The 24,014-nt window shown below is 48.4% G+C and overlaps 1 protein-coding gene across 1 annotated transcript; it reads left to right on the forward strand.

Annotated features, from left to right (window-relative positions):
• Positions 1–424: 424 nt before the first annotated feature.
• Positions 425–23,745, forward strand: LOC135822929 (synaptic vesicle 2-related protein-like). The gene is made up of 14 exons (XM_065335769.1): positions 425–489; positions 2,180–2,251; positions 2,862–2,986; positions 8,206–8,269; positions 8,739–8,876; positions 9,404–9,514; positions 16,477–16,631; positions 17,794–17,972; positions 18,257–18,352; positions 18,797–18,911; positions 19,474–19,555; positions 20,539–20,628; positions 22,334–22,447; positions 22,817–23,745. Exons 1-14 carry the CDS (start codon positions 451–453, stop codon positions 22,835–22,837), a joined length of 1,401 nt encoding a protein of 466 aa, XP_065191841.1. The 5' UTR covers positions 425–450; the 3' UTR covers positions 22,838–23,745.
• The last annotated feature ends 269 nt before the right edge of the window (positions 23,746–24,014 follow it).

A 24,014-nucleotide genomic window follows, 5' to 3' on the forward strand; every position in this document is an offset into this window, starting at 1 on the left:
GTGTGTGTGTGTGTGTGTGTGTGTGTGTGTGTGTGTGTGTGTGTGTGTGTGTGTGTGTGTGTGTGTGTGTGTGTGTGTGTGTGTGTGTGTGTGTGTGTGTGTGTGTGTGTGTGTGTGTGTGTGTGTGTGTGTGTGTGTGTGTGTGTGTGTGTGTGTGTGTGTGTGTGTGTGTGTGTGTGTGTGTGTGTGTGTGTGTGTGTGTGTGTGTGTGTGTGTGTGTGTGTGTGTGTGTGTGTGTGTGTGTGTGTGTGTGTGTGTGTGTGTGTGTGTGTGTGTGTGTGTGTGTGTGTGTGTGTGTGTGTGTGTGTGTGTGTGTGTGTGTGTGTGTGTGTGTGTGTGTGTGTGTGTGTGTGTGTGTGTGTGTGTGTGTGTGTGTGTTCACGGTAACAGGTGGCTGATGGCATGGGCTGGGACTGGCTGGTCGTGATACCCGCCATTGTTCGGTGTCCTATGCGGCTAACTAGTGGCCAGGAGGCGATGTTGTCCTCGGTGAGAAAACACACATGCATGATTGCTGCATGATATGTGAAGCAACAACAACAACAACAACAACAACAACAACAACAACAACAACAACAACAACAACAACAACAACAACAACAACAACAACAACAACAACAACAACAACAACAACAACAACAACAACAACAACAACAACAACAACAACAACAACAACAACAACAACAACAACAACAACAACAACAACAACAACAACAACAACAACAACAACAACAACAACAACAACAACAACAACAACAACAACAACAACAACAACAACAACAACAACAACAACAACAACAACAACAACAACAACAACAACAACAACAACAACAACAACAACAACAACAACAACAACAACAACAACAACAACAACAACAACAACAACAACAACAACAACAACAACAACAACAACAACAACAACAACAACAACAACAACAACAACAACAACAACAACAACAACAACAACAACAACAACAACAACAACAACAACAACAACAACAACAACAACAACAACAACAACAACAACAACAACAACAACAACAACAACAACAACAACAACAACAACAACAACAACAACAACAACAACAACAACAACAACAACAACAACAACAACAACAACAACAACAACAACAACAACAACAACAACAACAACAACAACAACAACAACAACAACAACAACAACAACAAACAACAACAACAACAACAACAACAACAACAACAACAACAACAACAACAACAACAACAACAACAACAACAACAACAACAACAACAACAACAACAACAACAACAACAACAACAACAACAACAACAACAACAACAACAACAACAACAACAACAACAACAACAACAACAACAACAACAACAACAACAACAACAACAACAACAACAACAACAACAACAACAACAACAACAACAACAACAACAACAACAACAACAACAACAACAACAACAACAACAACAACAACAACAACAACAACAACAACAACAACAACAGCAACAACAACAACAACTATCGTGTGAATAAAGATTTGAAACAACAACAACCGCAACAACGGCGGTGGCGGTTGTGGTGATGATGAAGGTGGTGTGACTGGGATAGGATATTGGCTCGAAGACACCACACGCACACAGCTATACATCCTGTAGTTGTGGTTAATGCCGCTGTCCGATGATCGCCCCAATGTGCGACACGTTTAAAAAGTTCCTGCCAACAGCCCCCCCCCCCCCCCCCCTTCACCTCACCTCCGGTATTTGTGTTTGTGTAGCTCATGGCGTATGTGGTCTGTCAAATGCGTGAGAGCGTGTGGTGTTCAGCGCGCATGTTGACCATGTAGCCGAATCACGGCCATTCCGCTCCCCAGGACGCAGGACACAAAGGACAGGTACTCGTTTGTTTACAACAGTTACAAGTCACAAACATGTATTTGGACTAGGACATGGCGGGAAAAACAGGGACAACAACCCCAAAGGACGAACAAGAAGACTGAAAAGACAGGACTCAAGACACACACATCACGCACGGTATCACACATGCACACAAGACAAGACAGTTTGGGGAATGTCATCATGCTGGAAACGGCACATCCTTCTACATCAACCTGGTTACCACCACAACTTGACGGCGGATCTTCTGTATACATAATTATGAGTTTTTCTTGCTTGTCTCGCTGTGTTCTAGCTACCCATGGCTGGTGCTGCTCTGGGAGGTCTGGTCCTGGGCTCACTGGCGGATGCTCTTGGACGCAAAGCGGTAAGCAGCGCATGCACGGTATACTGCAGTTGGCAAGGCATAGTGTTGCACACATTGGATGCACCAATTGGCTACTCTAATGTCAGGCCAATGCTCCTCGGCTTGGGTTCTCAACATGATCCATGGGATAAACACTTTGAAATAGACGCAGCGGCAAACAGTCCTTTGACAGTGCAACATTTGATCAATGGGAGGGGTCCATGCTGCACTCCGGTACGTAGACAGTCCTTTGACAGTGCAACATTTGATCAATGGGAGGGGTCCATACTGCACTCCGGTACGTACAGTATTGCAGAAGATAACTTACTGTGTCGTCTTGTGGTGTTGTATTTTTGTATTGTATTGTATTGAATTTATTTTACTTCAGTAGTTCAACAGTACAATGCACTACTACAAAGAGGCCCGTGGTGCCGTGACAGCTTGTGGCAGTGAGCAGTATGCAGCAGTTACCTCATTCGGCCCTCGGTTCAGACATGTCCTGGAGTTGCATGCTAAGGATGCAAGTTCGAATGGAGAACACCCCCCCCCCCTCCCTCTTCCTAGATTCATAGTCCCATTCCAGGTGTGAAGTGATCATAGATGATGTGCGTCTCTCTCCTTACTTGTCCAGATACTGGTGTTTGCCATTGTGTGGACAACCTACTTCAGTCTGCTCTCCATCGCCTCACCTAACTTCTGGTGGCTGCTGGCACTGAGGACCCTGGTTGGGTTTGGCTTTGGGGGCAAGGGATTACGGTAAGGACGTGTGCAAATAAGGAATTAAGGTAAGGACGTGTGCAAATAAGGGATTAAGGTAAGGGCGTGTGCAAATAAGGGATTAAGGTAAGGGCGTGTGCAAATAAGGGATTAAGGTAAGGACGTGTGCAAATGTGATTGACTAAAGGATATGCTCAGCCGATAGTTGGTGTGCAAGCAGCAGCTTCCGGCTTGTCCATGATTTACAGTATTTTCCGGAGTATGCTGGTAAGCTGCATCCAGATTGTTTGTCACGAAATACAGCCATCTACCATGTTTACCACCGTTAACTTGACCATCATAGCCTAAGCCACACCGACTTTTTTGGGGGGTGAGTTACTGGTATTTAATTAATTTTAAAAAGCTTGGCTTACACACCGGAAAATACGGTAGTTCAAATTCCCCAACATATGCGCTCTCCGCCCATCCTCTCTCACCTTGCCCACTATCACCTACACTCCATACAGCTGTTTTGATCATACACTGTATCAACTCGCACCAGTGAAAGCTGTATGAGTACTGAATGGTAAGAACTTGTGAATAGCACTATTTCTACTATGCATGTTATACAGCTGAGCTGAGAATAGCTGTGAACCTAAAGTACAGTAAAACCTGTCAAGGCGATCACCTGTACCAGAAGACCACTGCAGCCAGGACCAGTGGGTGCTATTTCCAGTCTAATGGCACTGCGTAAGGAGGCCACCTGGTAACAGAGACCACACTTTGAAAGTCCCTTGAGCAGTCGCCAATCGTCTTAGACAGCACATGTATCTACGGCAGCTTGGAGCTATGTTGCTGGCACATCAACCAATGTTGGCTGGAGATTTTATGTGGCGGAGTGTTTTGACTCTATATACGTCTAAGGTGAAATAATCCAACTCGTCTTTAAAAATATATGTAGGACTCAGTATAGAGTCCATGCACTATATGATGTCCAGCACCCTATATAGAGTCCATTGGTCCAAAATCCACTATACAGAGTCCAGGAGTCCACTCAGTTTTGATCAGCTTCATCCTGCCGCGCAATCCCCTATAAGGAGTACACTTTTTCTACAAGTCCCCTATTCACAGTCCAGAAGTCCAGTTTATCCAGTCACGCCGTCCTGCGTGTTGTGCCCGAAAGAGAACAAACACATTTTCAGTTTTGCTTGCCTCGTGGCAGCGCATTCCTTTCTTCACTTCAGCCATGGCTGCCAGTTCTGCTGTGCAGTTGCTGACAGTAATCTGTCTCGAGGTAACCAAGGAGGATAAGGAGACGTTCAAAATCAAATCTGGAAAGCGTCTTGTGGTTCTCTGAAGACGTTTCATCAGTGCGCGGGATTCCGGAAAGCAGAAATTGCAGAACGAGAAAAGTCGTTCAAATCTGACGAGTCAGGTACAGTGACGCTCTCTTTCGTTCCGGACGCCACAAGGATCCCCTGTTTGGCTGGCCATTGCTGCCAGTAAGACGTTTGAACGGTTTCATCAGAGCGAGGGATGAAAGCAGAAAGCGGAGAAAGAGAAAAGTTCAGCACAGTTCCAATTTGACGAGTCAGATACACTGACACTCTCTTTCGTTCGACGCCACAAGGATACCCCTGTTTGACTGGACAAGAGCTGCCTGTACCACCGTGTCAAAAGGCTGTCCAACTACATGGCAGGACGATGACTGAGGTAAGGAAGCTTTTACTCGTTTCGATTGGCCTGCTGTTCTGTTGTTATGCTTGATTTTTTTTCCGTTTTCAAGGAGCGTATCGCGTTTGTTTGATGTTGCTTGAATGAATGCCCTAAAAGTAATCAGCCACTTCGTAATAGTCCTCAAGGACTGCAAGGACTTTGCATCAATCGTATTATGATCGTCTAGCTATCATCAATTATTATTTTATTTCATGAGAAATGTATTTTTATCCCTGTGATAATTATGTGAACTCCACGACACTCTTCCTGTAGTATGATGTCGAATACAATGGGATCGACAAACGCAGTGCCAGTGTACTAGTAGTAGTAGGACTAGAGGATTGCTTGTATGCCAATGACAAGAAAAAGCTTCTCAAGCTCATACTCGTATTCCTGAAGTAACCGTTTTGATGTCACGAACATGACATTGTGTCAGTGAAACTGCCTCGTGACAACAAATCATTGCATTTCCATCTTGGGGAAGACTGACTGACAGCAACGCTGTACAGATTGTTCAAATCATCTCATTTCAATTTAGTTGCAGTGAAGTGAAACACTGAGCACACTACATGTATGTTGGTGTGTCTGTGCGTCTTGAGTGTGCACAAACGATCTTATTCCTCGTATTACTAATAGATTATTGTCCCCACCGTCACCTGTTCACAGGTCTTTGAGTGGTTTGATTTTCATTGAGCATCACATTCGTTGAGAACTTGGTAGTTGTGTGCTCCCATGCATCATTACGGTAACAAGCGTATCCTTGTGCTATCTATTTGTTGCAGGTGTGCTGATCTTCAGAAGCTTGCGGAACTGAGTGCTGCTGAACATTTGCATGGCCATGAGCAATGGTGAAGCTTGCTATTGCACTCTCAGCATGTGCTAGTATTATGCTGACCACTGCACTATGTTACTCTCTTATACTACTACGTGTATGTAAACGTGCGTGTACCAGTCCCCATATGCATTCGTTTCGTATAATTATTTGTTATCCCTCTTGACTTTACATGTAAATGGGTGGACGTTTGCATGGCTGTTGGAGTTGCGTGTGTATTGTGTCTCTACTCTTTTCTTGGTGTTTTCTTGGCGTTGTAGAAGTTTGTGTGTGTGTGTGTGTGTGTGTGTGTGTGTGTGTGTGCGCACGCGGGCGCGCACAATAATTTGAAAACAAATAATTAATCCTGGGCTCTCCATTATTCTCTTTCGATTCTTTTTTTTTTAGGTATTTTCTTGGCGTTGTGTGGGTGTGTGCATGTGTGTGTGCCTGCACAACAATTTGGCAACACTACATGATTGAGATATTGTAATTTGCAGCGTCTGCGAAGAGACCACTTGATTTGAGGATGGTGTTTGTAGGGTTTTTCATGTAATGAAGTGGCTGCAGTGGCGCCTCAATACATATTTTTTTATCTTGAGAAGTGAATGATGTAAAGGATTAAAGGGAGAGGCCGTTTTCTGGTTAATATTCACTTCTTACAGCAGATCCTATGTCTAATTTCAAACTTGATAGGGGATGCCTAATTGGCTGGACTTTATACAGGGAGCGTTGTCCACATAAAGACTCATTATAGTTGATTTCAAAGTTTGGACTCCGTACAGTCCACATAAAGACTCTTTATGTAGACAATCATAGAGTTCTGGCAGGACTTTATGGCTGAATCAAGGCCGAGTGCATACGGCCAAGGGCGCAGGCCAAGGCGCGTAGCGCCGAGGCCTGCGCCCGCGGCCGTGCGCACGAGGCCTTGATGAAGGCGGAAAGTCCTGCCAGAACTCTATGATCGTGTTTCAGGTTTCCACTTACATCCTTTGAGCCGCGTAGACGGTATAACTATAAGCGCGATACCACATACTGACATAGAGTGGAGGTTGGGGACGTGTTGGCTAGACCTGTTGCCTTTTTTCTTTGCTCAATGCTCAAGAACAAGTAGGTTGGTCGGGGACGTGGTGGCTACACTATCACTCCTTTGCTGACACGCGATGATCTTATCAGTTTTCGCTTACATCAGTACATGAAGGCCTCGTGCGTAGATCTACTGTGCTACGCGCCTTGGCCAGCGCCCGGGCCTTGGGCCTGCCTGGCCGTACGCTCATCGGAGTCATGGTCATTCTTTGAAACTGTATATAACCGCGACACCACCTAGGGGTGGAGGTCGGGGACGTGGTGGACGGATCTCTTGCCATTTTTTAGAAGAAGTAGTTGCAGAATTGCCAAAGCTCATGCGTACGGCCGCGGGCGCAGGCCTCGGCGCTACGCGCCTTGGCCTGCGCCCTTGGCCTCGATTCATGGTCAGGTTTCACTTGCGAACTGTATATAAGCGCGACACCACCTAGGGGTGGAGGTCGGGGACGTGGTGGACGGATCTCTTGCCATTTTTCCAATTATTTACTCCTCAGGTTAAGTCGTCCTTTGATGCTCGTACTCGTAGACTGTATATAAGCGCGATACCACCTAGGGGTGGAGGTCGGGGACGTGGTGGCAAGAACTCTTGCCATTTTTCCCTTGGCCTTGAAGAAGAAGAATGTTTTGAATTGTTGTAGCTGTTTAGTTTTGTCACTCCTTTACTGACACGCGTACAAACCTGTTGTCAACATCGCCATTAGCTTGTACTAGTTGTAGAATACTGGATTGCTTACTACATGTAGCCACCTTTGCTACCTTACATCATAGTACTTGTATGTTTATTACATCGATGAACAGAACTGGGCATGAGGTCATGTCTACAGGCATGCCCAATCTACATGATTGTAGACCTGGTTTCAACCATGTACTTACTCTACTCTCCTCCAAAGCCAAGGACGGCAAGGTCCTGACTCGAGATGAACTGAGATGGCAACGGAAAACTGACGCAGACCCCTGCACTGTAGAGCTAGGCTGACAGCGTGCGGGCCTTTATCGGCTCATCAAGGCCACCGCGGGAACGTCGCTCATTGGCTACAACCATGGAAACGGCACTGTAAAAACCTGAAAGTTGATTTCAAAGTTTGGACTCCGTACAGTTGATTTTGGACCAATGGACTCTATATAGGGGTGAAGCCAATTGGCTGGACTCCATACAGGGAGTGATGTCCATCAAAACTTTGAGCTCACAGTTGATTCCAAGTTTGGACTCTGTACAGTGGATTTTGGACCAATGGACTCTATATAGGGGTTGGACATCATATAGGGGCTGGACGCTCTACTATAAAAACGGTGCTATAGCAATGGCCCGGCATCCTTAGCAAGTGGATCCGACATGTTCCGAGCTGTTGCTTAGTGTGATGACTACACTGCATGAGACACACTGGAATTGCTTGCCAAGGTGTTTGTGTTGCTGTGCGTCCTGCACCTGTTTGGAGGAGATGATACGGTGGTTCACACACCCTGCTCCTCTTGTCACAGTACACTACAATGTAGGCATGCTGTAACCTGAGCCTGGACAACAATATGTTTTTACATCAGGCTGACATTTGAATTTTCCATTGTGTGTTTGTGTGTGTGCGTGCGTGCGTGCGCGCGCGCGCGCGTGTGTGTGTGTGTGTGTGTGTGTGTGAACCTGTGTATATGTGAATGGTTATGAGTCGTCCAGGCAAACCTGGATGCTAGAAATGACACCAACAATTGAGAGGGCACGTGTTTTCAGCCTGATTTCGGTAAGGCTGTGATCCAAGTGTCACAGTGCGCACGCGCACACACGCACCTGCTAAATAGGCTTGCTTTCTTCTCCACCGATACACCATATTCTCCTCCTCCTCCGCACTTCTTCCTCTCTTATCTCTCTCTCTCTCTCTCTCTCTCTCTCTCTCTCTCTCTCTCTCTCTCTCTCTCTCTCTCTCTCTCTCTCTCTCTCTCTCTCTGTCTCTCTCTGTCTCTCTCTGTCTCTCTCTGTCTCTCTCTCTCTGTCTCTCTCTCCCTACATTTATGTCTCCTGTAGCAACCTCTAAACTCGGGACAATTTGTTCAGATAACTCAGTGATTTATGTGATGTGCCACATATACAACCAAAACAACAGGAGTCCGATAAGGGGTCATTTCAGGTCGTAATTATACCTTACAGGCTTCTTGTGTCTTGAAGTACAGTTGGCATGGTGTACGTTTCACGGTTTTGTTTTCCCCTGCTAGATCTCCTGGGCACTTGGGAACATTCTAGAAGTGGCGGTGGTGCGCATGTCCGTCTCGATTGTCGACAAACACCACGTGTGGCAAGTGGCTACAGTGCTCTCTGTCATTCCCTTCCTTGCCAGTCTGCCGCTTTTCTTGGTAAGGACGGCTACACTCTCCAATGGACATACGACATTTGGACAGCATGTGTCTTTGTGCGTAGCCATGGCAATAATGGCGGTCCAGTGCGAGTCTGCGCAAAGCGGACGCAGACCAACGTGGTTGCGCACTTCGCAGTGGCCTACTTTCTTGGTTGGAACTTCACCATTGTGACCAAGAGTAGTACATTACCCACAAGAGCGCACTATTCACGCTCGCATATGCTCTAAGCAAAACAACACGAAATGACCGCCGCCGAGAGTCACAGTCAAAGCAGCCTCGGGTGTGTGCATCCCTGCCGCTACCCTTCACCAGGGTGCACTGACTGGTCCTGTGATGTGGATTTACACAAAATAGCGAATCATAAAAAAATTGAAAATGGATCGCTCTGACAATTTTTTGGCCACTAAAATCCATGGCCTAGTTCTTGTTCCCATAGGGGAACAACAGGAGGATAAAGCTTTTAAAATTAATGCTTGTCCAACGTAGGGTTTTGACCATGTCGTTGTGTTATCCTGTGTATGCAGTGCGTACCCGAATCAGTGCGATTCCTTCACCTCACAAAGCAGAAGACGCGGGCCAAGCAGGTGCTCCATCAGATTTCCGCTCAGAATGGACGCCTCACTAGTTTACAACGAGTAAGCTAGTCAGTCAAACAGTCTAGTGCTGCAGGCCCGGAGCCAGCTCCTGCGGGGTGGTACGGCCCCAGGTCGGCTTGGGGGGGGGGGGGCAATTATTTACCCATGCCCAATTTCAGTATCATAGGGGGATGAATCTCTAGTCTATGTATCATATGTGTTTGTTTCAGGTACTAGTAAACATTCCTCTAGCAGGTACTGTTACTTTTCCTCAGCGCCCAGGTCAACACACTTTCGTCAACACCGGGTTTCCGCACACAATCGAATCACAGTTCAGTTTTACTCCACTTCGGAGAACACAATTATTCAGACCCATGGAACATAGTAAAATCACAACAGCTACAAAACTACCTGTACTTGTAGAACTCAGGTCCAACACAACAAGAACCAAAACATTACCACGCGGCCAGCAACATGTGCATGCGAACAACTCACAGAACAAAAGGCACATGCTTCCAAAACCAATACACACTCCGGCCCGGCCGGCCCGTGTCGCATATGCCAGCGATACATGCATAAAAGGAAGTACAGTGAGAAGGAAGTAACGCAGGTCACATGAAAGCGCGTAGCATTCCCACGTGTAAGCTAACACGCACCACAAATCACGTATCACAGACACAGGGCCTAGGGCACAACTGCAACTGTGCACTACGCACACATTCAAATACAGCTGTAGACACGCACTGCATAAATCTACAAGTACTCGTACAAACTGTGCAGGTCAGCGACACCTGCAGCATCTGCTGGAACAATGGCACAAGGGAGTACTAAGAGTAAGAAAACGTAACATTCCCTCCCTCATGAGCGAACGTGGGAAAACTGAGCGAATCTAATGCCTATACGCTATTGGGCAAAACCGTAACTTGATACACAGCATTAACAACAGCGAGCATGCCAGTTAATGTCACTCATTGAGATCACTTAGCCGGACTTCGGCAGAGGCTGGGAGAGTCACCTTGACTGCCGACGGTTCCACATCTAGGGGCACCAAGCGGTGGACGCTGCGCTTGTACACCTTCCCTTTGACCTTCACGTCCACTACGCGCACCTTCCCGTCCTTTCCAGGATACGTAGCGACCACTCGACCAAGCGGCCACTGAGTCCTTGGGAGCGATTCGTCCAGCATCATTAGGATTTTGCCGACTGTAACCGATGCACTATCACGGTGCCACTTCGTCTCCAAATTGGCTCGAGCAACAATCTCGCGGAGCCACCTCTTCCAAATGCGCTTCATCAGATCCTGAAGCAACTGCCAGCGACGATGCAGACCGGTTGCTTCCAACACTGTTGCAACTCTCGAATGGCCAACCAAGAAATGCAAAGGCGTTAGCGGCTCCAGGTCTTCACTTTCCTCCGAAAGCGTTGTCAATGGCCGCGAGTTGATGAGAGCCTCGGCCTGCACCAATACTGTCTGGAGCTCTTCTTCAGTTAAATCAGCCTTGTACAGAACAGTCTGGAAAACTTGCTTCATGGAGCGCACGATCCGTTCGAACACGCCGCCGAAATGAGGAGAACGAGGCGGATTGAATTTCCACTCAATCCCTTGGCCTGCATACTCCGATGTGAGGTCGGCATGGTCAAGTTGGGCAACTGCCTCCCTCAGCTCTCGCTCTGTCGCAACAAAATTGCTTCCATTATCAGTAAGCAACATCTCGGGTGTGCCGCGACCCTTGCAGAATCGCGTCAGGGCCATCTTGAAGCCAGTCGTGTCGAGAGAGGTAACCAGCTCCAAGTGACACGCTCGAGATTGCAGACACGTGAACACTGCCACATACCTCTTCTCTTGTGTACGTCCTCGACCTCTCTTCACTAGAAATGGTCCGGCGAAGTCCACAGCGGTGCGGGCGAATGCGAGAAGTGGTCCTTGCGTGCGGAGGTCTGGGAGAGGACCCATCCTGGGAGTGGCTGGTTTGCGCCACACCTTCTGACATCCCACGCAGTGGTGCCGATGTGACTTCACCATTTGCTTGCCTTTCACAAGCCAGTAGTGATCGGCGAGATTGGACAGGATGTGATTTGTGCCAATGCTGTGTCGGCATCGCTCATCCTCTCTCCGAATGATCAGCTCTGTCACTCGTTGTCGAGGTGGTAGAATAATTGGCGATCGAAACTCAGATGCCAAGTGGTAAGCCGTACGCAGTCTCCCACTAACTCTTAATACGGGGTATCCACTCTGTTCGTCGATGCGCGGTTGCAACTTGAGAAGAGGGGCGCTGCTTGGCAACTCCTTCCCTTTTCTCAGCGTGCTCGTCACTTCACCATAGCTCTCATCTTGCGCACGCATGATCCAATAGTGCTCCGCTCTTTCAAACTCAGCTGGTGAGAGCTCGGGCACGGCAACCTCCTTGCTGTTCTTGATTGCAATCTTCACACGGGCGTCGCTGAGCGTTAGCTGTGGCAGTCGGCTCTTGCGGCGATTGTGTATGGCACGCATGCACCAAGCCGTGACCCGCACAAGACGGCTCCACGAGGAATAGTTGTTTGGACTTAGCCGCAACGGTGGTGACATCATTGCCGTCATCGTGATTTCAGGAGTCTTGAGCATTCGTGGTAGCTCCTTCGGCACAGCTATCCTGCGATCTGGCCATTCGCTCTGTTGCTGTGCCAGAAACGTTGGTCCATGCCACCACCTGCTCTCCTCTGCCAGCTGTGTGACTGTCATCCCACGGGTGGGGAGATCAGCTGGATTTCTGACTCCGGGAACATGACGCCAGTTCCGTGCCATAGACTGCTGTTGGATCTCCGATATCCGGTTGCCGACTTCCAGCTTGAACTTTCGGCTGGGTGATCGAATCCAATATTGGACATTCATGGAATCGCTCCCGTAGTGGCTGTCGGCTGCTCTCACACCAAGAGCTTCGCTAACGTACGTCCCAAGACGCACACCCAGGACCGCTCCCTGCAGCTCTAGCATCGGAATGGATCGACGCTTGATCGGTGCTGGTCTTGCCTTGGCCATCACCAGGGTAACCTTCGCTGTACCATCTGGTCGCTCTGCTCGGACGTATGACGCAGCGGCGTAGGCCCGTTCTGATGCGTCGGTGAACGTGTGCACACTCAGACCCATCGACGTTGTGCTATCTTGAAAACAGCGATCAATGCGTAGCTGTGTTAGCTTAGGCATCTCAGCAAACCATTCTTGCCAAGCTACCGCCGTCTCTTCAGGCAGTGGGTCGTCCCAGCCGAGCCCCGCAAGACATAGTTCCTGGAACAACAACTTGCTCCTGATGGTGAATGGTGCTAGTTGCCCTCTGGGGTCAAACAGTGATGCCATGCGACTGAGGACGGTGCGCTTCGTGCACGCAGCGGATGTGGGTTCCTGATAGTGAAACGTGAAATAATCTTCGCTGACCATCCACGTTACGCCCAGTGCCTTTTGTGAGGGCTGTCCACACGACTCTCGTGCCGTTATGGACTTAGACGTGGCCGGCGCGCGGTGCTCCGGTGGAATTGATTCCATCACTGCTTCACTGTTGCTCAACCACTTCCGGAGATGGAAGCCGCCTTTCTTCAGGAGGTATTGTAGCTGAGACCGAAGACGCATTGCTTTCTGGTCGTCAGGCAAGGACTTCAACATGTCGTCGACGTAGAATGCCTTGCGAACTGTGTCACTGACTGCTGGGTCGTAGTTCGCTCCGAAACGCTCGGCCGTCTCCAGCAAAGCTCTGCCTGCTAGGTATGGCGATGCACGGATGCCAAACGCCAACCTGGTGAACTCATAGGCCTTGACTCCGTCCCCGGCCTTCCAAAGAAATCGGTGATATCTGCGATCCTCAGGCTGTAGTGATACCTGAAGGAACATCTCCGACACATCAGCAATCAGTGCCACGGGGTGCATGCAGAACCTGATCAGTACTGTGATGAGGTCATTCTGCAGTCGCGGCCCAGCGTACATGTGTTCATTGATGGACGTGCCGTTGAAGCGAGCTGCAGCATCAAACACAACACGGACCTTAGTTGTAGCTTTGTCTTCGCGGACTACTGCGAAGTGCGGCAGAAACCATTGCTCACGGCCACATTGCTGGACTTGATCAGATGTCAGCTCCTGAATGTACGCCTTCTGTAGGTACTCCTCTAGCACCTTTGCATAGCGAATCTGAACGGTTGGTCTTCTCTCTAGAGACCTCAGTAGCGAACGCAGCCGATCCTCGGCCTGCACTCGGTTGCTCGTGATCTGAGGACGCGCTCCATTCTGCCAGGGAATACCGACAACGAATCGACCATCTGCGTACCCTAGCTGCTGTCGAGTCATTTCCTCAGCATGGCGTTCGTCAGGTGACAGGTAGCTCTCAGCAGACGGTTGCATGCCGACCGCTTCCAAGTCCCAGAAGTTACGGACAAGCGAGTCGAGGCCTGTCTGTGTTAGTTCCAGGGCATGATGGGTGTGCTGGACAGAGCTGTCTTGTATGGCTGAACCGAAACAGACCCATCCCAAGGGTGTGCGCCTTGCAATGGGCTCACCTGCCTTGCCAATCCGTTCTTCCTGTGCACTGTGCAGTGCTGCTGAATTTAGCCCGATTAGGATGTCGATGGCGCGTTGATTGCTTGCAGCAGGGAAATCAATGTCTGCTAGATGTGGCCACTGGTGACGCAGACGGCTCCAATCAGCAACGTGCACGTCGCTTGTGATCTTTGGCAGCACATATGCCTCAACTTCTGATATCTCCTGGCTGTCATATTGATGAAGGGACAGAGACACCACCTCTCGCTCGCCTGAGAGAACTTGACCGCCTAGCACACCAACATGCACTGGCTTGCGCTCTCCTCGCAGCCGTAGTCGGTATGCAAGCCTCTCTGTGACAAAGCTGCATGTTGATCCAGAGTCAAGAAGGACGTTGGCTGTGGCAGTCACTGTTCCATTTGCGACCCTCACCGGTATCGTCATGAATGAGGTCAAGCCAGCCTCGTCGTCATTGGCTGGCTGGGATTCGCTGTTCACATGGTGGCTAGCCTCTTTTCGCGTTGGTGGTGATGGTGTAAAACTCCCTTGTCGTTCACGGTGCAGTAAATGATGATGCTTGCCTTGACACTCTCGGCACACCGCTGCCATGCAGTCTCGTGCCCAGTGCCCATCTCCCAGGCAGTTGACGCATAGCCGTAGGTTCCGGATCGTGTCATTTCTCTTTTGCACGGGCAGACTCTTGAAGTCGCCACAATCTGCAATATGGTGTGCACCCTCGCACTTACCACAGGCATGGCTATTGTCTGCATGCTGTCTTTGCTCTGAGGCAGCTTGCTCTTTTCTGGAGTTGCTGCGGCTGCTAGAAGCGACCAAGTTACGTTTCGGCCCAGGCTGTGACGAGTCGCTTGATCGTGGAGTCCCAGGACTGGAGATAAACGTGCGCTCCCTGACTCCATATTGCCTGCTGGGCAACGGCCGATTACTCTTGTTTTGGTGCTCCTTGGGCTGCAGTGATACTGGTGGGCGGTCTCCCAGGCCAATTCGTTCCTCAACACGCATCTGCTTCTGGACGTGTGTTATTAGGAATTGCGAGAATGCCTGTATGTCACAGCTGGAATCATCATAACGATCGAAGTAGCGTGCCAGGAGCCGTCGAGGAATCTTCCGGGTTAGCGCCAGGTATAACTCTCTGCCTGGCTGCACCTGGACTGCTTCCATGTTAAGCAGGGTATTGCGGAGCCGAATGGCGAACTTTTTCAGCTGGCTGACGTCACGCTCATTGGTCAAGACTCCCGTCGGAGGTGCCAGTTTATGTTACTTTTCCTCAGCGCCCAGGTCAACACACTTTCGTCAACACCGGGTTTCCGCACACAATCGAATCACAGTTCAGTTTTACTCCACTTCGGAGAACACAATTATTCAGACCCATGGAACATAGTAAAATCACAACAGCTACAAAACTACCTGTACTTGTAGAACTCAGGTCCAACACAACAAGAACCAAAACATTACCACGCGGCCAGCAACATGTGCATGCGAACAACTCACAGAACAAAAGGCACATGCTTCCAAAACCAATACACACTCCGGCCCGGCCGGCCCGTGTCGCATATGCCAGCGATACATGCATAAAAGGAAGTACAGTGAGAAGGAAGTAACGCAGGTCACATGAAAGCGCGTAGCATTCCCACGTGTAAGCTAACACGCACCACAAATCACGTATCACAGACACAGGGCCTAGGGCACAACTGCAACTGTGCACTACGCACACATTCAAATACAGCTGTAGACACGCACTGCATAAATCTACAAGTACTCGTACAAACTGTGCAGGTCAGCGACACCTGCAGCATCTGCTGGAACAATGGCACAAGGGAGTACTAAGAGTAAGAAAACGTAACAGGTACTAGTAAACATTCCTCTAGCAGCAGATATGACGGCTAGCACAGTATACCTCACTGGCCAAGAATAACAGCTTAGGAGGGGGAGGCTCTAGCGAGGAGTGTACAAGGATAGCAGATTAGTACTTCTACATAATCAATTACACCCGGAAAAAAAACCATGAACGCTGGAATTGGTACGGCGGGTACAACCATGGCTGTACCCAGTGTACCAGTAGCATGGCCCTGTGTGACCAGTAAGTACATTGCTGTCAGTAGCTAGGATAGACAGTGAGGGATATAGGCTGACTGTTGCACAGCGTATACCTCAGGGAAACTAGATAAACTCGGATGGTGAGCCAATTTAATTGTGGTAAAAACAAGACGGTGGACAGTTAGTCATAACTCGTAACATTTTGTCCTTCTCCTTTTTTTTTTTTACCGAAACTAGATAACTCTGCCATTGTTGATGCACTTAATTGGTCCCTTTTTTCATGCTGCATGTCACTTCCTCCAACTCTCTTATAACCGGGCCCTGCTTCTATGATGTTTACATGGTTCGCACAAAACTCATCCACTCTCATGTAATTGGGCTTGCTGCCCGTTTGATTCTGCGAATGAAAGTAAATGAAACAGCAGTAACATGTGGTGTCTAAGTATCTGCTGTTATGCATGCACAGGCTGACAACCTGACAGCCGGCACGGAACAACTAGTGTCTCTCCGACCAACCACCCTGATGCATGGCTGGCGAAAGAGGCGCCGGAAAAACGTCGCAGCTGAGCATGGCAAGACTACATCTAAGTGCTTCCTGATGGCCATGAACTGCTTCTTAGCGTAAGGCGCAAACCATTGCTTTCTTTCACCAACCATACATAGCCTTTTAGCGACTTACAGCACTCAGTACCGGGTGCCGAAGAACTGGAGGTTCAGCCTGCTAGCCTAGGCCGTTCCTATTTTTCATGTACTACAGTCTAAGCACAGTTGAGTCATCGTGTATACATTGGTATGCTGTACTTGGTGAAATTCTAGCCTGGTCGTTCTTCGGTACCCGGCAGTACTGTACAGTAGCAACAGATGCCGAAGAACGGGGTGCTGAAGAGCATTCAGGCCGCTAGGCTAGAAAGTCACAAACATTTTAAGAACGTGCCAGATTAGAAGCTAAGATTTAGGAACACCCCAGGCAGTGACTGTGTGTGTGTTTTAATGTAACACTGCATGCACAGTGTACAGTCAGACCTCGCTTAACCGCACACATCCGTTCTCCACAAAAATATCCGGATAGGTGAGGGAACCGGATAATCGAACACACATACTGTATGCATGCATGGCATATGCTGATAAATCGGCAACCAGCGATTTTCTTCCGGATGGCGAGGGATCCGGATAAAAGAGGACCGGATAAGCTAGGTCTGACTGTACCAAGCACAAAATCTGAACGAATGCGCTGGAATCTCGAAATCAAGAACATCACTGAAGTGGAGACCCTACTTCGTTTTGGTGCCTGATGTTACTCTAGCTTTGAAGTGGCAAGGAGAGAAGTGTGGCACTTGATGGAAATTGTTTTGGTTTTGTTTGCCACCTACAGTAGAGGTAATAGAGAGGTTCTGCAAAACGAAAATTCGGACGAAATTTCGCGACGGTCCTTGCAAAAGTGTGTACGAATTTTCGCACGAACTTTGTGTTCTGCACATTTTCGTAGTTTGCATGCGCCAAGTGCACGAACGCCATGACCCCATCTCACGAAACTTCCTACGAAAGTTCATTTCGCGTTCCCTGCAAGTTTCGCGTCCAAAGTTGCAAAAGTTCGTGCGAAGTTTCGCATATCATGACGTAGAGCGAAAGTTCGTACGCATTTTCGTTTTGCAGACCCTCTCTACTATGGAGCAATGGTGGATGTGATGTGAATGGTTTTTACAGCAAATTCACAAATTTCTACATGAATCATGGTAACTTTCATTGTCTTCAAACGTTTCTGTTTGGCCTTGCTCTCCAACAGGTTTTCAGGCTCACTGTTGTTCCTGGGTTCAGGTATACTAACAGAGGAGCTACTGTTGTGGAGAAAGCTGGCAACTGCATCAAATGCAACAGCAGGCACAGAGCTCCAAGGAGGTGACTACATCAGCTTTGAGTCTAACACACCACATGATGCTGTGGAGAAACAGACCAGTTGCAAAGGTAAGTGGCATTTAACTTGTAGTTACCCGCGATTCCGATACTGTTCACATCCCCACCCCCACACACACAGAAACTCTCAACAACCAAAAGGCAATGTGCATTTTCGCCAAACCCACACTGATGACGTACACACCGTTGCCATGGAGCACTGACAAAAACTTGGAGGGCAATCAGAGTTCCGACTGCACCGGTCTTTGCTCCTTCGCATTTCAAAGTAACTCAGAGCAAAACAGTCACACATGCTTCTTTCTTTCTTTTTTTACATGTGGTGTTACCCAATATAGACCAGTTCAATGTGATAGATACCAACGGGGACTGTCACCACCTGGCTGCGGCTGACTACAACATGGTTGTTGTGGTCTTTGTCATGGAAGTACCTGGTAAGACAACAATGCAAGGCGTTTTTGAATCCTCAGCTCTTTGTTGATTATTTGTATTGTGAGATGAGTAGGGTCTGTAAAACCGGAAAGTCTAACGAGTCACAAAGTCTAACGTTTGAACGACCAATGTTTCCGTTATTTTGAAGAAACGTTATCACGAACCCGGTTCGAGATGTCTGTGTTAAGATGCACGTACACCGATGCACGTTCTGGGTGGCTAGGTAGCCATCGTTAAACTTTCCGCACGTTATCATGCCAAAATGACCAAAACGTTAAACTTTCCGGTTTTACAGTGTATGGTTGGAAAAATACAATTTGCTTGAAAAATGACCTTTTGTTGGCATGATGTCAAGATAATGTGCGCCGAATTCTGCTTGCCCGTTCTGGTGCAGTGCAGCCACACTCTGCTTTACCTTGATGTCTGTTCTTGATTTCACACTGCAGCACTTCTTCTTCTCTACTTTCTGGCCGACACGCACGGCCGCAAGCTCTCGCTGGCGGCGTCGTTCATCGCCGCGGGGATATCGTACGCTGTCGCAGCCACATGCCTCAAGTCACTGTGAGTAGTTGTAAATGTGTACCAGTACATGTACATGTACATACTTAACTCAATCTCCGAACAGCGTGGAAAGATTTGGCAGCACTGAACATGAACTACGTCTATGATATGAAAATGATTGTGGGCAACACAAGTGTAGTGTCATTTTAGTTACTTGGCACATGGTGATCTGGTCAAAACGAGCAGTGGACAGTCCGATGCTACCTCCAAGCAGGAAGCACATGCTCGGGGATTTCAACCATTAGTCAATGTGTTGTGATTGCAATAAATAGAGGTGAATCAAATATCGGAAAGTAGATGGCATACTGACATTCAAGACTTTTTTCATAATGGCTTGGCTCTCTTTGTCTTTGGTGATCCGTCTGTCCGCCTGTCTGTCCATTTGTCCGTTTGTTCGCCTCCTGTTCTCCCCCTAACACATGGCATAGCATGAAACCAGTGTGTGTGTGTGTGTGTGTGTGTGTGTGTGTGTGTGTGTGTGTGTGCACGCGAGCGGGCATGTGTATGTGTGATGTGTATGTGTGTTTGTACGCCTTGCCTCTTGTTCATCTGTTCTGTTCAGAGCTGAGATGATGGTGGTGTTGGTCATAGCCCGCATGTCAGCTGTGCTTGTAGTGCAGCTTGCCAGCTTGTATATCATAGAGGTAAGCAGGGCCGGCGGAACCGGTCAGGCTGGTCCGGCCATGGCCGGACCACTTTCACAGCTGGATGGTCCATGTGATTCGTGCAAAACCGGTGTAAAAAATCCAGAGGTACATGACTCGACTGTACTGCTGACGTGTGATGTGCTTCGAAGTAGCTCAGGACCACGTGACCGGCACTGTATGGCTGATATGGATAAAAAAAATTGTGTTTGTGTTCTTTTACTATAATTTTCTGCATTTTCTGGAGCCTTAGAGATGCCCAAATTCGCTCTATTTCACGTAAATTTTAAATATTTCTCCCGGGGGAGGTCCCCCGGACCCCCCTCAAAGGTTGGCCGGACCACTCCCCAACTCCTTCCTCCGGCCCTGGGTAAGGTTATTATTATGTGTGTGTGTGTGTGCGTGTGTGCGTGCGTGTGTGTGCGTGTGTGCGTGTGCGTGCGTGCGTGCGTCTGTGTGTGTGTGTGTGTGTGTGTGTGTGTGTGTGTGTGTGTGTGTGTGTGTGTGTGTGTGTGTGTGTGCATGAATGAAGAGCTCATTCCCAAGCTATCCCAGGATACCGAACCCCCCGTACACAATATATTCAACACTGCAGCAGAATCAGGTAGACCTGTAGCACAAAAATATAGAAGGGAGCTAGCTTCTTCATCACACCTTGTCCTCGGTTTGAACACCCCCCCCCCCCCCCCCCGTAATGGAAACTGGAACTCCCATGCCAAACTCTTATTATGTTGCATACAGTCAGACCTGGTGTAAGCGACCTCTGGGTTTAGCGACCACCTGCTCTTAACGACCGTCTTTCCATGCACCGGCAGTTCTACACAGACACTGTGGGACCTGGTTCTAAAGACTTTAACGACCACTTTTGCTTGCACCATGGGGTGGTCGCTTAAACCAGGTTTTACTGTACATCCACTTTGCGGCTTTTAATGGTGTCCTAGGAAGTTGACTGCGGGCTGTTTCTTGTTCTACACATGCTACAGGCAGTCCCCACACAGTCACGCAGCCGGTTCTTGGGCGGTGCAACATTCATCTACCGGCTGACGGGCGCAGCAGTGGCTCCCGTGACACTGGTACGTTGGGCAGCTCATACATGTGGAGTGTCCCGTGCATAGCATGCATTTGCTCAGTGTTTTAAAAGATGCTGTAAAAGCAGAAATTTTCGGTGGTGTAATATTTTCTGTATTCTCCAAAATCGGTGGTTCGGTGGAGGGAAATTCTCCGTAAACCCGTTTTCCAGGTAAGTGTACTACATGTAGTACTAGTACCGAAATTTTCGGTGGTGTAATATTTTCGGTATTCTCCAAAATCGGCGGTTCGGTGGAGGGAAATTCTCCGTAAACCCGTTTTCCAGGTAAGTGTACTACATGTAGTACTAGTACCGAAATTTTCGGTGGTGTAATATTTTCGGTATTCTCCAAAATCGGTGGTTCGGTGGAGGGAAATTCTCCGTAAACCCGTTTTCCAGGTAAGTGTACTACATGTAGTACTAGTACCGAAATTTTCGGTGCGTTTTATTTTAGGTAAAAATTGTCGACACCGAAGTTACCGAGAATAAAACACCACCGACAGCTTCTGCTTTTACAGTAGAGTAGAAGCTGTGAAGGTGACCACCCTGGCAAGGCAATCACCTATCCCCAGCAGAGGACCACTACGATTAGACTGACCAAGCGATGTTACACCTAGCCAATGGCCCTGGATAAGAAGAAGACCATACGTATACGGCGGCCGGGTTTGTCAGGTCCATTGTGCAGGGGACCGAGTTTGTCAGGTCCATCACGGTGCAGTGGACCGAGTTTGTCAGGTCCATCACGGTGCAGTGGACCGAGTTTGTCAGGTCCATCACGGTGCAGTGGACCGAGTTTGTCAGGTCCATTGTGCAGTGGACCGAGTTTGTCAGGTCCATCACGGTGCAGTGGACCGAGTTTGTCAGGTCCATCACGGTGCAGTGGACCGAGTTTGTCAGGTCCATCACGGTGCAGTGGACCGAGTTTGTCAGGTCCATCACGGTGCAGTGGACCGTGTTTGTCAGGTCCATCACGGTGCAGTGGACCGAGTTTGTCAGGTCCATCACGGTGCAGTGGACCGAGTTTGTCAGGTCCATCACGGTGCAGTGGACCGAGTTTGTCAGGTCCATCACGGTGCAGTGGACCGAGTTTGTCAGGTCCATCACGGTGCAGTGGACCGAGTTTGTCAGGTCCATCACGGTGCAGTGGACCGAGTTTGTCAGGTCCATCACGGTGCAGGGGACCGAGTTTGTCAGGTCCATCACGGTGCAGTGGACCGAGTTTGTCAGGTCCATCACGGTGCAGTGGACCGAGTTTGTCAGGTCCATCACGGTGCAGTGGACCGAGTTTGTCAGGTCCATCACGGTGCAGTGGACCGAGTTTGTCAGGTCCATCACGGTGCAGTGGACCGAGTTTGTCAGGTCCATCACGGTGCAGTGGGCTTACAGGCAGGTTCACTGTACTGTGCTACTGTGCACTGCATGTTGCTAGCACTTGGGTTGCTTTCAAAACTATGGGAAGTGGTGTGTTGCTGTTGGACGTCACTTGATGTGTTGTTTCCCCTTCCTCCTATGTGTGCCTGAACGATAATACCCCCGACACATAAAGCAAGAATGAGTGCAACACATGTACTGGTATAAGAATGGTCAAGTTTCTGTCTGTCTGTCTGTCTGTTTGTTTGTGTCTGTTTGTCTGTCTGTCTGTCTGTTTGTCTCTCTCTCTCTCTCTCTCTCCGAGTCTCTCTCTCTCTCTTTCTTTCTTTCTCCCATAGGTTCTACTACGGCTATCAATGGCAGCCACCTTGGCCAGTGTGTCCGCGATATGCCTCACTACAGCCTGTGTTGTTCTACTGCTGCTTATCGAAACCAAGAAACGACCAATGCAGGTTAGAGGACTGTAGGCACTAGGCAGGGTGGTACATGTTAATAGTGATGCAAGTATGGGGAGGGGGTCATCAAGTGTACAGTGTTTTACTCTCTCATTGCTTTTGATCCATGTGTTATGGGTTTTTTTATTTCCTGTATTTTTATTTTTTCACGGAGAAGGCGGACAGCCCGAACGTGCCGGTTTTGAAAGTAGGGGGGGGGGGGGGCGGGGGGGGGGTGAGCAGAAGGGAGAGGTTGTACTACAGGATAGATACACAGTTCGTGAATTAGGGGATTTCCCACTTTACTCGCCGTGCTTGGATGGGCTGATTTCGTCATGAGGCATGACATACCCTGCACACTGTATTCTTACTCATTCCCCTCTGCAGGACAATTGGAATGAGAATTGAGTCAGCCATTGAGTACTGGTAGTTCACGGAACGACTATCTCTAGTCTAAAGTCATCTCAACAGTTCAACAAAGGCCGGCAGCAGGTGAAAACTGCCCGACTACATACACCATGTATACATATGGCGATTCTCGACATTACTAGTAGTGTCAAGTCATCCTCGCCAATGCCATGATGGTTGTGAAGCCGGTGTACTGCTTCTTCTTTATGATAAGATCAGTCAGCATAGGGTTAGCTGCCACTGACCCGGCGCTGTTGCCAATGGCCATCTTCCCGCCCTACACTACTGCTGCGGCAGGATATCCTGAATGCCCTTGCCTCGCCAGCTGCAAACTCCTCCGGAATGAAGGTCACTTGCTTGTGAACATAATTCAACAAGACATACTGCACAATGGACAAACTGAATGGACATATCAACAATTCTGAAATTCCTGTAATGGACAAAATGCCGTCGCTCTCCTCCACCTTGAAGTTTCTTGACTCAGGATTTGAACATGCAAGTAAGCGCAACAATCGCCACCACAACTATTATTTTGTAACAGTTCTAATCATACTTGCAGAACGATATAATGGACGAGATGCATTCACTGCCCTCACGCATCGCAAGCACCACAGCTATAATTATTATAACTACCTGTACAGGTGGTATACTTATACTCGCACACCGAGTACTGCATGTTTCTAACAGATTATGGTTGCTAATTTCAGGTTTTTAACGCTCACGGCTAGCGAATTGCCCTGATTTTCTATTTCAATTGAAATAGATCTAACCGAAATGCCTACTTCATAATTGAGTGATGCTTGTTATGCATGGCCTGCAAGCATTTCTTTTCTCCAAACATTCCATTCTGTAATCCTCTCTCCAGGAGCTTTCCCTTGAAAATACCCGGTATTTTTTGGAGTAAAAAAGGAGAAGGACAAAAATGTTACGATTTTTTGGAGTGTGTGGGTTTTATTGCGGCATTTACGACACGTGTTTTGTGCACACTGTTGGTTTTATGGACAAAGGGACAGGTTTTGTGTGCTTTAAACAGTTATAAGGAACAGAATTGTGCCGCTCGGAAAGGAGGCAGATTTTGCAGAAACCAACAGGGCCATAAAAACGGGGACAGGTTTTGTACAAAGGGACAGGGTTTATGCACAAAGGATCAGATTTTTGAGCATGGCGCTGGCTTCAT

Source organism: Sycon ciliatum, chromosome 8 (assembly GCF_964019385.1).
Source record: "Sycon ciliatum chromosome 8, ocSycCili1.1, whole genome shotgun sequence".
NCBI classification, from domain to species: domain Eukaryota; kingdom Metazoa; phylum Porifera; class Calcarea; order Leucosolenida; family Sycettidae; genus Sycon; species Sycon ciliatum.

Coding starts and splice junctions, on each gene's coding strand:
- LOC135822929 (XM_065335769.1), top strand. CDS start 451: ATGCGGCTAACTAGTGGCCAGGAGGCGATGTTGTCCTCG. Junction 2,252..2,861: donor ATGCTCTTGGACGCAAAGCG/GTAAGCAGCGCA, acceptor TTACTTGTCCAG/ATACTGGTGTTTGCCATTGT. Junction 8,877..9,403: donor CCAGTCTGCCGCTTTTCTTG/GTAAGGACGGCT, acceptor CTGTGTATGCAG/TGCGTACCCGAATCAGTGCG.